Below are 12,521 nucleotides of genomic sequence, written 5' to 3'. Positions count from 1 at the left end.
CTCCTTGGCTCGGTGGCGAACCCGCTGATCCTGACTGTCTGGCCTGGCCTATACCAAAAGCCAAGCGAATATCTGCGTTGATGCTGATTCATCCGAGCATGAGGTCGTGTCGAAGAAGGCAAATATGCCACTTGCGCCAGCTTCGCCGTAATTGTATTCTAGTAGTGGAGAAATAGTGCAGTCATCTGTCGAGATCGACATGTCGATATACTCTTCTGGTGTTTCTGAATCGGTAAGTTCGTCGAAACATTGCGGCCAGGAGTAAATCCAGTTTGTCACATGTATTTGAGCTGATTCGCAGTCTAGGTCAAAAGTGACGACATCCACGACCGCTTCCTGAAGCACATCGCGAGAGAAATGATGGTTCACAGGCTCGAATAATTGAAACACAGACTTTGGTGTGGTTCCGATCGGATATGGCAGGCTGATAGCATCAATAGCATCAAGTATGTCGACGGGCAAGCTTGATTTGATTAGCGGCAATGTGTCTGCCTCGTCCGACATGAAGCTTGATCTTGTTCGATACGACACTTGTTCATGTCGCATCGGGTGCACTTCCAGTGTCAAGAGACCCGTCGATACCACGATGAGTAGAGTGATCAGAATCGTAATCGCGGTACTCGCGGCAACAGCAAAGTCGTGATTCTTCAGTGAATGCCACAAGATTTCAGGAGAGGTAGGTGCAACGTAGTCTTTAAGAAGAGCACCGATATTGCTTGTCATCATACCTTGGGACATGGACATCCAGGGTGCCATTTGTCTGATTCGGAAGTCGACTCGGTTCCAGAGGGCCAAGACAAGAGTGAGAACTGGAAAATCAGCTTGTTTCATCCTCAGGAGGGACACATTTACTTGCAGTCGGTCCGTACGTCCACGCATATGACCAATTCCTGCTTGCTGATGCAAGTCCGTCTTTCTTCCGTGAGATCTGGAATATCGTCTCAAGCCCAGCCAACAGTGCCACGAAGCATGTTATGAAGGCAGCGAAGACTGTTCGATCAAGCCAGCTCGGCCTCCATAGTGTTTCTGGAGAATGACTCGCTGCGTCTGGCTGTATCCCTATCATGTTCTCGTCATCTTCTTGTGCTGCGGAAGGCTGAGTGTCGTTCTGCGGCGGAAGGCTCATGGTGTTGATCTCGGTACTGACCAGTGTGTATGTGGTGGACTCGGAAATCGCAAACTGCCTCAATACATGCCAGAACCTGGTCAAAGATGCGCGCTCCAATCGTGCTCATGGTCTGGAAGAAGCACCATCTCGACGTCAAATGTAAGGGACAGAAGACGAAATAACTATACTTAGGCTGAACAAGACCAAAGTTGGGGCCAAACCTCATATGCTCATCAGAATACAGCCAATCTAGAGACAAGAATCGCTCGGCTAAGCAGCCGAACCGGTGGCGGCTGTACTGATGCACGATGTGTTGATTGATGCACGAGGTGGCCATCATAACCCGAAAAGACGTGCGGAATAGTTCTCACCCATGGTCACAAGCGGGCCTGCATGTCAAAGGTTCGCTCGCTATCAAGATGCAACGATTGGGGAATGCTCACGGCAAGAGCCTGCAACACTCAGCATCGTTGTTGCTTGCGAATGTGTGTCTTTCATCGTACTGGACATCAGGCTGAGAGAACCCCTAGCTGCAAATATAGTTCTGCATCGCTGTAGGGCGCTAGAACTCTTCACCCATGCAGCCTAATGCAGAGCTCAACGGCATTGCTGCAAGCGGGCAAGGGGTTTTGGTTGTGTGGTAGGTGTGACGACCTGATTCGTAAGCTGAAGATTGCGGTCACACCAGCTAAGCCGCATGGGTGGTGCATTGCGGCTAGACTTGACTATGACTTCCGAGCGACACGTTACCGAAGGGCACTGCACAGCTCGTCGACAAAATTCTTTAAGATACGCGCAACAGCCTGCCACGCAAAGACTACTGAAGGTCAAGGAGGTCAAACCTGAGCCCACCAAAGCTGAGCTCCTGCCAGCTGACGGTCTTCTGCCTGACTGCCTGACTCCAGCTTGTTCTCATAAGGTTAGGTCGCATTCGAAATTGCTTATGACGTTTACACTCGGTCTTTGCGAACGTTTTGATCCCGAACCAGAATCGTCACGATTGCTCCCCTTCGAGCTCTGCTTGGCTTGCTGTCAGTGCATGATACTCAGATCGGTGTTTGAGGAAGAGCTTGCCATGTTCTGCAGGGTATCGAACCATATTGGCGCAATGAATTCCCTGTAATGGTAAGCGGCTCGGCCAGTGCACACACCGATTCGGTGTGACTTCATCTAGCACTCGAGCTGCGGTTCGACAGCAGCCGTGATTTACCATCTGTATATAAGGAGTATGTTTCTCACTGAACAGCAGAGCCCGAGAGATCAGCTTTCGAAGGGGTCAATCATCCACCAAAACTACTCGCCGATCATATCTTGAAAGCTTCCAGAACAAGCTCTCCACAATAAGAATGGCAACCCCAACGACAGCAGCAGAGATCCTCAGCATCTCAACCGCACTCCTCGCTGCTGGCGGAATCGCAACCCTCTCGCTCTTCGATGTCCCCGAACTCCAATCTCAACCAGCATCTCGCTCCCTCCCTTCAATACGCTGGCTCTTTAGCCGCGGCTCCCACATCTTCCCCACCGCCGCAGCCGTATCAAGCGCTGGCTTCTTATACCTAGCATATGCTGCTCGACCAGCAACCTCTCTCCAGCTCACCCAGTTATTGCAACATGGAAGAGTTCCCGGGTATCTCGCCGCTGCTATCCTGACGTTTAGTATCGGCCCAGTCACGAGTTTGATGGTACCGACGAATTTTAGGTTAATCCAGATGAATGAGGAAAGAGGAAGCGCGAGGAGTGAGAAAAGTGCAAAGCAGGGCGCGACAAGCGGTGGCGCCCGCAGTGCTGAGGAATCGGTCGAAGGCAAGGGACAGGCGTCGCAGTTCACGGATCTGAGTGGGCCGCAAGGGAAGGCGGAGAAGAGCAGCACACAAGCTGAGGACGAGGAGGTGAGAGAGTTGCTAGGCAAGTTCGGACGGATGAATGCTGGACGGGCTGTGCTCATGGCAGCTGGTGGGATCGTTGGTCTTGCGACAGCGCTAGCATGAGATGACCACGAATGCGTCACTATGAGATGAAACACCGTCAGGTCTTGGTCAATATGCAACATCATGCTCAATGGGTATCTTAATTCCTAGACCTGGTAGCAGCTACTGTCATATACTGCTCAACAGTGCCCTCTTGGACACTATCTCCTCAAGACCTCCCCGAGATAACATCCGGCTTATCATTCGGCACCTCAATCGAATCCTGCAAGGTCTCAAGCTTCTGCTCAGCGTCCTTTTTCGCCTTGGTTGATGTATTTGGGTTGCTGATTGCACTAACCTTGTTTAGTGCAAATTCCGCAAACAAGTTCGGAATACTTACGATTTCAACCCTCTTTCGACATTGGCGAGATGATCCTTATCGGCATCAATCTCACCGGTTGCCTTGTCACCGAGGATATTCTCTTCCGCGGCTGCGTCTCTGAGGTTTTGGGACATGGTGATGTATTTGTGTTGTGTTTAAGTTACTACTTGGGTATGATAGACTTGTGTTGTTTTGGACGTGGTCTAACTTGTTCTGCTTTGCGGATGGGTGATCTACGCATACAAGGTCCCGCACCACGACTTTTGTACTTCAAGTTTGTCCTGATCACCTCTGGGACAACAAACCGACGTCACAGGGCACGAGAGAGAGGAGCGTTCTAGGGACAAGTACGAGCAGGCACGAATCAGCATTGGTGTTCCAGTCGCGAGATCACGATGACCCGAGCCTCAAACCTGACCGAATCCCTGCGGCAGGCCATGTGACGCGTGTTTCGGGGATGTTAAGAGCAAAAGAACACATAGTTTGGAGAGGATATCAATGAAATAACTGTGTTATTGGGTTACCTCGTGAATATGGTTCAGCTAAGCACTCGCAAGGTGTTGTGGTGAGGAAAAGCATTGAGGCCAGGTTACGTCATTCCTTCCAATAGCGGCACAGACTCGGCTGCTGCGGGCGCGGCGGCTCTTGAGACTTGGCAGGGACCGTGGGTTTTGAAACTACCAGCGGAAGAGTCGGTAGAAGCGGCAAGACGGGGGAGGTCTGATGTGGTAGTCATGAGAACCGAGAAATAACACGATCGTGGACTGGTCCATTGTTCATAAGTAAACAATGCTAGAGTGCCTAGTAACCAAAATTATGAAACACATTAGTTTACGATAGTATACACATCAACAAGATACATCTCAACTTCAACAACATCATCAAGCCTTGGAATCGAAGTGCTCCTCAACCAACTGCGCATCAGCACCGTCCTCAAAGCTACCCTGCCCTTTCAACATCCCACTTAAATGCCTGTCTGCAACGCCAACGAAGGTCTGCTTCTTCAAAGTGACTGGTAGTCTCTTACTGTCATCCCACTGACCAAGCTGCATTTCGCCATACAGTAGTCGTTGCATCTCCAGCTTGTCGCTGATCAGCCATTCCGTTCGCGCATGAAGACCCTTCCTGAGCTTCAGCTGTAACCAGCCAACGATTGTGTCGATAGTCAACGACGTGAATATGATGAGCCCGCCAACGCCGAAGAGGACGGCCATGCCGACAACTGAGAAGCTCATGGTGTCGGAGCTGTCGTTGACCAGCTGGGAGTAGCACATTGCGCGGAAGGGGATGTCAGCTGTGATGTTGGGATTCGGAGCGAGTACATAAGATCCCCTTGGTACATTCGCTGGACCTGTAGCGTACTCCTGTGTCCGCTGCTGAAGTCTTGCGAGGCCCTCGTCGAACCACGAGCCAACTTCGATATGCCACTGGTTGGTCGGGAGATACCTCTGTCTTAGACCGTCAAGAGATTCAGACGCTCGCAGCGCTGCGCCGAGACGTGTAGAGGTCGCGTCGTTGATCGTCGAGACCTGTAGAGCCCCGAGTAGGCGTTGTATAATAGCGGCTTGCATGTCGTTGGCATCCAGACCTCCTTCGTTCGCCGTGAACGCGCCCTGTAGTTGCATGAGACCTTGGTTGTCTGTGCATTTGTTGTTCTCGGGGTTGCAAATGCGGTATTGCTCTGAGCAGCCGAGCACACTGACGTAGTAGTCTGGGTAGTATTGCTCAGAGATAATCCCGCTTGAGTTGCTACTGTAGAATGAGTTGGCAGAAAAGATGGGATCGCCACAAGGCTCGGAGTAGGTTACGGAGTTTGCGGCGATGAAAACCAGCGACTGATCGGCGTCTGTGGTGTTCATGGCAGGCACGGGCGTGAAACCACCGGCCGGATCGTACCCAGCGGAAGCTGAAACCGAGTGTAAGGAGTACCCAAGGTTATCGAAACTAGCGTGATCATTGTAGGCATATGTGTAATTTGTTACCACTCCTATTGGACCGTAGTTATACTCAATTACTGTGTCGTCGGGACGGCCGTAGAAGAGTGGGTCGGTGGAATTGCGAATTATGACAAAAGGTGCTGTGCGTAAGGGGGCACAGGTCGTTGTCTTCTCAAGTTCGACCCTGCCTGCGCTCGGAGCATTGATGCCTAAGTCGTAATGGCTGTTGATTCGTTTAGAGACCATCTTGTATGCGGCCGTATCTCCGAAGCGGCAAGTTGTTCCAAATTCGAATGGGCAGGTCGCGTTCAGATCGGCCGTCCATGGGATCGAAGGTACAGGAAATCTACCGCACGACAAGGAGTCATGGCTGCCACTATAGCAGGCTTTTGCGTAAGTGGCAGCGGTGAGACTGCTAATGTTAGCGGGACCAACCGGAAGACAAAGACGTACCTGTCATTGGTCGATTTGACCGAATATGCTTCTTGGTGATAGGGTGAGCTCATATTGAGCGACCATATACCGCAGTCATTATCGGAAACAATCAGTCGCAAAGAACCCGGGCTTTTTGATATTTCTGACGAGAAGATCGCAGTCAGACCAATTGCACCAATGTAGACTGCACCAAACAGAGCCCATGGTAGTGTTCTCAATAGCGATAACCGAGCCCTTCCAGCCCAACACCATGTCTGCAGCAGGAACAGCCATGCGGCACCGGCGGGTGTAGGGGATGTGCGTAAGATGACTTGTTGCTGATGGTAGAGGCCGTCCTGAGGCGCATGCTTCGATCGCAGCTGATGGGATATGTAGCAGATGACCTTCCAGAGCTCGGCACCAACGATAGTAACGAATGTAGCAATAAAGGCTGTGAGTAGACCACCCTCTCGTTCACCAAGAGTGACTGTCGCTCCTCCGATCAGGCCGTTGGACCAGTTGATCCAGGGACCGTGGTAAATGTGAGCAGACATGTCGTGGTGTGTCGGAGATGGATGAACGGAATCCTTTTGCGACAGAGCAGATCCTGACCTTATTCAATATCTCGCCAACCTCCACTCCAACCGGTCGGTTGTAACATCTTCAAGCCCGGCGTCCATTTGACACGTGAACATATCCGGTCAGGGGTCCCTCAGGCAGATTGTGCCTTTGAGTCATGTCGACCATACTGGAATCGTGCATGGCTGTATTCAAGCAGTACTAGTGAAGACCAATTGAGTCGAGGTCGACATGGTTAAGCGAAACCTGATTGCACAAGCTCTTGAATCTGCCTGCTTGTCCGCCAGCAAGCACGACATATCAAAAGTTTGCCGCTAGTGGCTGTCGAAAACGTGCGCTGGTATGCGTCTTATTCGATGCCGAGTCCAGAACCGGTAGTCGTAAGGCCTCATGCTAGGCGAGGTAGCCGTGCTAAAGAGCGTTGGCGGGCATACCACAAGAAGCAACCACCGGATATGCCGATAGACACGTCTTGGCGATGTTCAGGAATGACCTGGCGTTGACCTTGACATCAAATTAGCATCCTGTTGTGACGGCTTGCGCACCTCTTGATCTTGACAGCCGTAAAGGTCGATAACGCGCGCCAATGATTGGATCTGGACCAGCAGAAGCTGGCATGTCTCAAGCGTTTAGAAAAAACAAGCAGACGTAGCTGATCTGCAGGTCTCGACTAGTGCCAGCCACGTGCCAAGGGTGCGACCTCGAAGCCGGGCATTAAATTGTGACCAAAGTCTACCCGTGACAAGATCATTTCCCATCTGAAGGAGAGAGCTTGCATCAGCTCGGATGGTTAGCTGTCAGAGCGCAATGATGTGGATGAACATCAGGTGTTGTGGAAATGCTTCGATGAGGAGAGGGGGTCAACTTGAAGCTTGAAATTCAACCTGGCACAAATGCAGGGGTAGCGGACGTCACGCTAGTGGCAGTTGGAGGAGAAAGTGGAAAGTGCATGCTGGCAGCGACCCAAGAAGGATTACGTTTCCGAGTTAGGGAACGGGCAAATATTGCGCCGGTGCAGTCACCAGGTCTACTAGCACCAGCTAGTACTCAGTACCTCACAAGCGTGTGTCGCTTCGAGGAGGATGTGAACTGGCTTGCCAGCGCAGAGCATGCTCGGGAAAAGCCGTAGTCTTCCATTGGGAAGATGCCGAGGTGTGACCAGCTGGTTGTGCATGGCTGGAAGCAACCATAGGTATGTTAGAACCATATAACCCTCCGGGTCGAGCATATGCACAACATCCAGTCTAGTTAGCTCACAGCGAAACATGCTCTCTACAAGCTACAGAGTGTAGTCATCATCCACACGGCGCGGCTCGAGCTTCGGAGACGAACGATACTGCCGTGAGTTCTCGCTAAAGACTGTCAAGAATAACGCTGTATCTCCCTTCGGTTCGGCAGAGCATGCTCGTCAAACTTATACGCAGACGCCAGGTGTTGTGTAGTGGCGAAGTAGTAGCCTAAGAAAGTCGAAGGATCAAGACGTGAGGAACTAGTGCAACTTGCGAAGACCGTTCGTACGGCCTAGTCAACCCGGGGCCTGTTATCCTCCTCGTGACGAAAAGGCCAGAGGCTGAAAACAGCGGAAGCTCTTGAACAGGTACATATCATTGCCGAGCTACCAAATCAACTACCGCATTTTTGACACAATCACAGCTTCAACAGCCTATCGATAGACGAGTGCTTGTTTTGAGGCAGTCTTTTCATCCAAACATCGTAGCTGGCACAAGCAGTAAACGCAGTCGGCGCAACCACACCACGAACGGGCTCGGCTCCCTCCTCAAAGGTCTTCAGAGTGTTCATCCTGCAGTGCAGGACATGATCGTAGTCAACCAACTTCTCAATAAGTGGTCTCTGCGTCCTCATAGCACGGACAAGTCTCTCCCATGTAAAGATGCAGTGATGCCTGTGGTAGGACTGATCAACGTACACAACGTTGTGGTTGCCCAATGCAATCTCAGTTGCATTGTAGGTCTTCTCTGCGTTTGCATCCGCGTACCAAGTCCAGTTGCCTGCCTCCAGGAACTTCTCGGAAAGGGCCCAGTCGATGCATTCCGGAGGGGTCCATTCTTGCATCATGACATCGTATTCGCAGCCGTTGGCTCGTGCTTCGTCGGCATTGCTGCCACAGTCTCGGTATTCGTAGGTTTCGCCGGCGTATGGGACGACTGTGCCGGATTTTACGTCCTCATCCGTCTGAGCGAGTTTGGAGCTGTCCTTGTCGTCGTCGTCGCCCATCATCGAAGGCACAACGGGTACGGTTGTGTTCTGCTGCTGGGCGGGCTGGTTTGCCAGAGCTTCTTGTACTGCAGCAGTGACGCGACGCTCGAGCATGACTGACGTGGTGTAGCCGACGGCAGGGACTAGTAATGCGACACAGGCAGCAGCAGCAGCGACATATTTCCAGACGGGTGTCTTCTTGCTTTGACCTGGCTCACTCCAGTTGAGAGTGCGGCCTGTCGTCTTCTCGGTCATCATTCCCACATCTTCGCCGTCGTCGTCAGACACACGCGCATATCGGGAGCTTTGCGACATTGTGTGAGAGGAAGTCGGCTCGAGTTGAGAGGCCGGTCGTATCGTGCCCAGATTGTTGCAGATCGCAGAATGTTTCAAGCAAGGTGGCTCACGCCTGGTAAGATATCGACAAGAAGAATCTCGAAAGAATGACAAAGGTCGGTTGTGTTGCACAGAGATGTTGAGGAGAGAAACTTTGGAGGCTGAAGTTGCCAACGGTGATGACTTTAGCTTGCAGCTTCCAAGGTTTCAGGGGTCAAACTCAAACTTAACCCCGCCTGTCAGACTTTCGCCCAGGGATCGAGCAACATTACTGGCCGAGTCCAATCATAGTAACATGATGGCCTGCGACAAGGTCGCGAAGCCACGGATTTTGCTGCTTCATCGTACTTCGACTGCCATTACTTGTATAACGAAGGCGAATCTGTAAGCTATGACGACGCCTCAGCGCGGAATCTATCCAATGGATTCATCTTTCAATCATCGTTTTGCAAACTGAAGGCTCAACCTGTTGTACAGCACGGCCTGCGATTAATATGTGCGGCAATAAGTCTTGGATTTTGCACTTTGCTGATTGCCTTGAAGCAGTCGAGAGGCTACGTACGGGTAGAGCCATATATCAACCTGATCTAACCAACACTACAGCCAAGATCTCTAGGAGTTCCGGACCATCGGATTCAGATGGTGCATGGATATATTCCAGCCTATGCCTTGATCGTGCTCGGCCTCCTGTCTGGTCCACCTAGAACATCTCCCTCAATGTTATTCATTTCTTCCTCAGTCTTGTTCAGCTTGCCAAACAGTATCCAGATCAAGCATCCACAGAGGAATGCCCCCACGCATAATCCGACGTACATCCATTCAATTGCAGGGTCAAAAGCAGCTGGAACAAAAGCCTCACCCAAGGCGGATCCAAAAGCGTTCGTGAGCAGGAACAGACTCTGGACAAAGGACTTCATACGTGGAGGTGCCTTAGTGTAGGCATATTCGTATCCTGTGGCTGAGGCGAAGATTTCTGAGATACCAATAAACACGTATGCGGGAGTCTGAATTGCGATGTGGATGTTATTTCCGAGTGCAACGCCATCGACAATGGAGGCGTCACAGAGAGGGTGCTCGTAACAGGGACCGGCCTTGTAGATTTGGTTTTGAACAACGCCAGCGTACAGCATGGCAAGAGAGGCGATCCAGAAGCCACAGATAATGCGAGTGATGGGCTTGACATTGATACGGAATTTTCGGAGCGTAGGGTAAACAAGCCGGTCCATCACCGGGACGAAAACGATGATGGCAATCGGGTCGAAATTCTGCATCAGGTCATTTGGGATACCGTGGAGGGCCATCTGCCCGGCTTGCGTAACGAAATTGTTACTGAATTGGTTGTAGCAGAGCCAATAAATTGGGTAAATGGTGAAAACTTTGCAACCTACGAGGGCACGCTTTAGTTCCTCGATGAACATGTCGTCCCATGGCACCGTCTTGGTGATGTTTCGCTCTGCGCGCCAGCTAGGTTTTGGGGCATTCAAGTTGCGGTGTCGGATCATCATGCCTACGGCTTTGAATGCGTGTCCGACGATTGCGCCATTGGGCGGCCTGTCCACATATTTTTTGCGACCCAGAACTAGGACTGTGATGCCGACTGTGAACATGCAGAGGCAGAGAAGGTACGCTGACCAGAAGCCGATATCACGTTCCATGTATGGTGTTGCGAGGAGGGATAGAGCGCCGATATTGATACACCTGGAAAAGGGTCAGATGGTTCGGAGCTTCTCGACCAGTAACGTACCAGTAGAAAATCATGAAAATGCGTTGAATGGTCACATATGGATCAATGACCACTCTTTCACCCTTCTTGGTAACACCAATGGCCATCGTCCTGCGCGTGTATTGCTCGGCAATCAGCGGGGCTACATTTGCTTTGATGCCACCAGTTCCCAAGCCAGTGAGTAAGATGGAGACGATGAATCCTCCCAATCCTGCACCATGGTGCAACGACGAGGGGATGGATGTGCAGACCAGAATCAACAGGCCACATAAGTATACACTCGCAAAGGTGAGGATTGTCTTGTATTTGCCCAGATACTGGTCGGCGATGAACCCACCAAGAAGAGGTGTCACGTAGCACCAGAAGCTGTAGAAGGTAGAGAGACCCGTGGCACCTATTCTTGTTTTAGTGTCACGTGACATATATTGTAAACTTGAGTGAATTTACCTTGATGGCCCATGCCTAGTGCTCCGGGTCCCAGACTGCCATCGAGAGGTCTTTGTATGTAGTTCTGAAAGAGACCTTGGCAACCGTAGTAGGTGAATCGTTCGCACAGCTCGATGATCGCGACTAAGAAGACGGCGAAAGGGAGCGATTCTCCAACATGACGAAGAGTCGCCTTCTCGTGCTCGGTAGGTACTTCGCCCTCTGGTGTCTCAATAGTGGACTCATCGATATGCTTCTCGTCTACTGGATGATGGGAAGAGACGGAATCTTTGGTGTGAGGCAGAAGCGACTCCTTTCGCCCTCTCTCTAGCTCGCCATGAAGTCTGTAGCGAATTAGGCTTTTGATTGCGCGGTATGAAATAGCATATAACTTACTGTACAGCCTCGGATTCGTGCTCCGCCATGGTCGCGACGGGCTGTAGACAAATTGCAGGATTGCAAATGTTCCTCGCAAGTTTTTCGCTCTAGAGGAGTGACACGGAAGAACTTGGATCGAGGAGGAGGTATCAATGTGGTAGTAAAGATATAATAGCTCGGATCAGATTGGCATAGGACGGGTTTGGGAGGAGATAGCAGAGCCGTAGAAGGCGAATGATAGTGCGACATTCATGTGAGAGTGTTGGCCGATGCAACGGTAGTCGGAAGTGACGGCCAACAAGGTAGGAATTTCACTGGTGGCAGCAGATGTCCATGGCTCCACATGCCCCATGTCTGAGCACGCGAGGTCCCTCACGAAGCTCATGGACTGTGCTTACAGGACGATCAATCGAACCCTTGGGCGAAAAAGGGTTATAGCCGTAAGAGTCTCATGCCTCCACTGATAAGATCGCCCCGTTGGTGCTGCAGTGGCCGCATCCTTTCGATTGCAGATGTCGTTGACAATTGGTGTTGCATGATACGAGTATGTGCAAACGATGGTTACTCCGTAGATCCTTCAGGTCATCAATCCCACTCACTAACGCTACTTGTGTACAAGCTTTGGAGTCAAGCATCCAGTAGGGGGCCTTGGTAAGCTTCAAGGGCTTGTCCGTGCTAAGCGATCTTGGCCGACCAGCTCGGAAAGGTTATTGCCCCGATGATTGAAGTGCGCGCCATACCATCAAGAAGACGGCGAACGACTCGTACCTTCCCGAAATGGTGCTTGACCCGAAGATAAAATTGACTATCAGTGGCGTGCGAATTGATCAAGAGCTTGTCATAACTCGAACCATGAATTTCGCTTCTTTAGCTGACCAATTGATGTGACGTTCAAATCCGCCTATACGCCGAGTACGCGAGCGGCTTGTTCTTCCGTCATCCCAAATTCAAATTTACCCATCCACACCCCCGGCAAGCAACGTGGCGGACGCTACGTTTGCAATTAGAGGCAGAAAGTGCTTGAAGTCGGCCACGCTGCTTGCGCGGGGCTGGGGGCGTACCATCGAGCCTCAGGCTCGGAGCAGCTCTACGCAGTCTCCAAGTCTGTCATTCA

The 12,521-nt window shown here is 51.3% G+C and overlaps 6 protein-coding genes across 6 annotated transcripts; 1 reads left to right on the top strand and 5 right to left on the bottom strand.

Moving 5' to 3' along the window:
- Positions 1-48: 48 nt before the first annotated feature.
- Positions 49-1,126, bottom strand: PMZ80_000782 (uncharacterized protein; the record flags this gene model as incomplete). Its single annotated transcript, XM_064869232.1, has 2 exons — positions 49-809; positions 853-1,126. 2 exons carry the CDS (start codon positions 1,124-1,126, stop codon positions 49-51), a joined length of 1,035 nt encoding a protein of 344 aa, XP_064734729.1.
- A 1,328-nt stretch (positions 1,127-2,454) lies between these two features.
- Positions 2,455-3,096, top strand: PMZ80_000781 (uncharacterized protein; the record flags this gene model as incomplete). Its single annotated transcript, XM_064869231.1, has 1 exon — positions 2,455-3,096. The coding sequence occupies one exon, from the start codon at positions 2,455-2,457 to the stop codon at positions 3,094-3,096; it is 642 nt and encodes a 213-aa protein (XP_064734728.1).
- Positions 3,097-3,244: 148 nt separating this feature from the next.
- On the bottom strand, positions 3,245-3,531 carry PMZ80_000780 (uncharacterized protein; the record flags this gene model as incomplete). The annotated part of the gene is made up of 2 exons (XM_064869230.1): positions 3,245-3,368; positions 3,416-3,531. The coding sequence occupies 2 exons, from the start codon at positions 3,529-3,531 to the stop codon at positions 3,245-3,247; spliced, it is 240 nt and encodes a 79-aa protein (XP_064734727.1).
- Positions 3,532-4,278: 747 nt separating this feature from the next.
- Positions 4,279-6,302, bottom strand: PMZ80_000779 (uncharacterized protein; the record flags this gene model as incomplete). The annotated part of the gene is made up of 2 exons (XM_064869229.1): positions 4,279-5,680; positions 5,770-6,302. The coding sequence occupies 2 exons, from the start codon at positions 6,300-6,302 to the stop codon at positions 4,279-4,281; spliced, it is 1,935 nt and encodes a 644-aa protein (XP_064734726.1).
- A 1,672-nt stretch (positions 6,303-7,974) lies between these two features.
- PMZ80_000778 (uncharacterized protein) lies at positions 7,975-8,859 on the bottom strand (the record flags this gene model as incomplete). The annotated part of the gene is made up of 1 exon (XM_064869228.1): positions 7,975-8,859. The coding sequence occupies one exon, from the start codon at positions 8,857-8,859 to the stop codon at positions 7,975-7,977; it is 885 nt and encodes a 294-aa protein (XP_064734725.1).
- A 683-nt stretch (positions 8,860-9,542) lies between these two features.
- PTR2 (peptide transporter ptr2) lies at positions 9,543-11,454 on the bottom strand (the record flags this gene model as incomplete). Its single annotated transcript, XM_064869227.1, has 4 exons — positions 9,543-10,578; positions 10,625-10,997; positions 11,051-11,373; positions 11,426-11,454. 4 exons carry the CDS (start codon positions 11,452-11,454, stop codon positions 9,543-9,545), a joined length of 1,761 nt encoding a protein of 586 aa, XP_064734724.1.
- Positions 11,455-12,521: the final 1,067 nt, after the last annotated feature.

This window comes from Knufia obscura, assembly GCF_036327395.1.
Source record: "Knufia obscura strain CCFEE 5817 isolate CBS 148926 chromosome Unknown scaffold_1, whole genome shotgun sequence".
Classification (NCBI taxonomy): Eukaryota; Fungi; Ascomycota; class Eurotiomycetes; order Chaetothyriales; family Trichomeriaceae; genus Knufia; species Knufia obscura.
This window is presented reverse-complemented; position numbering and strand designations above follow the sequence as displayed.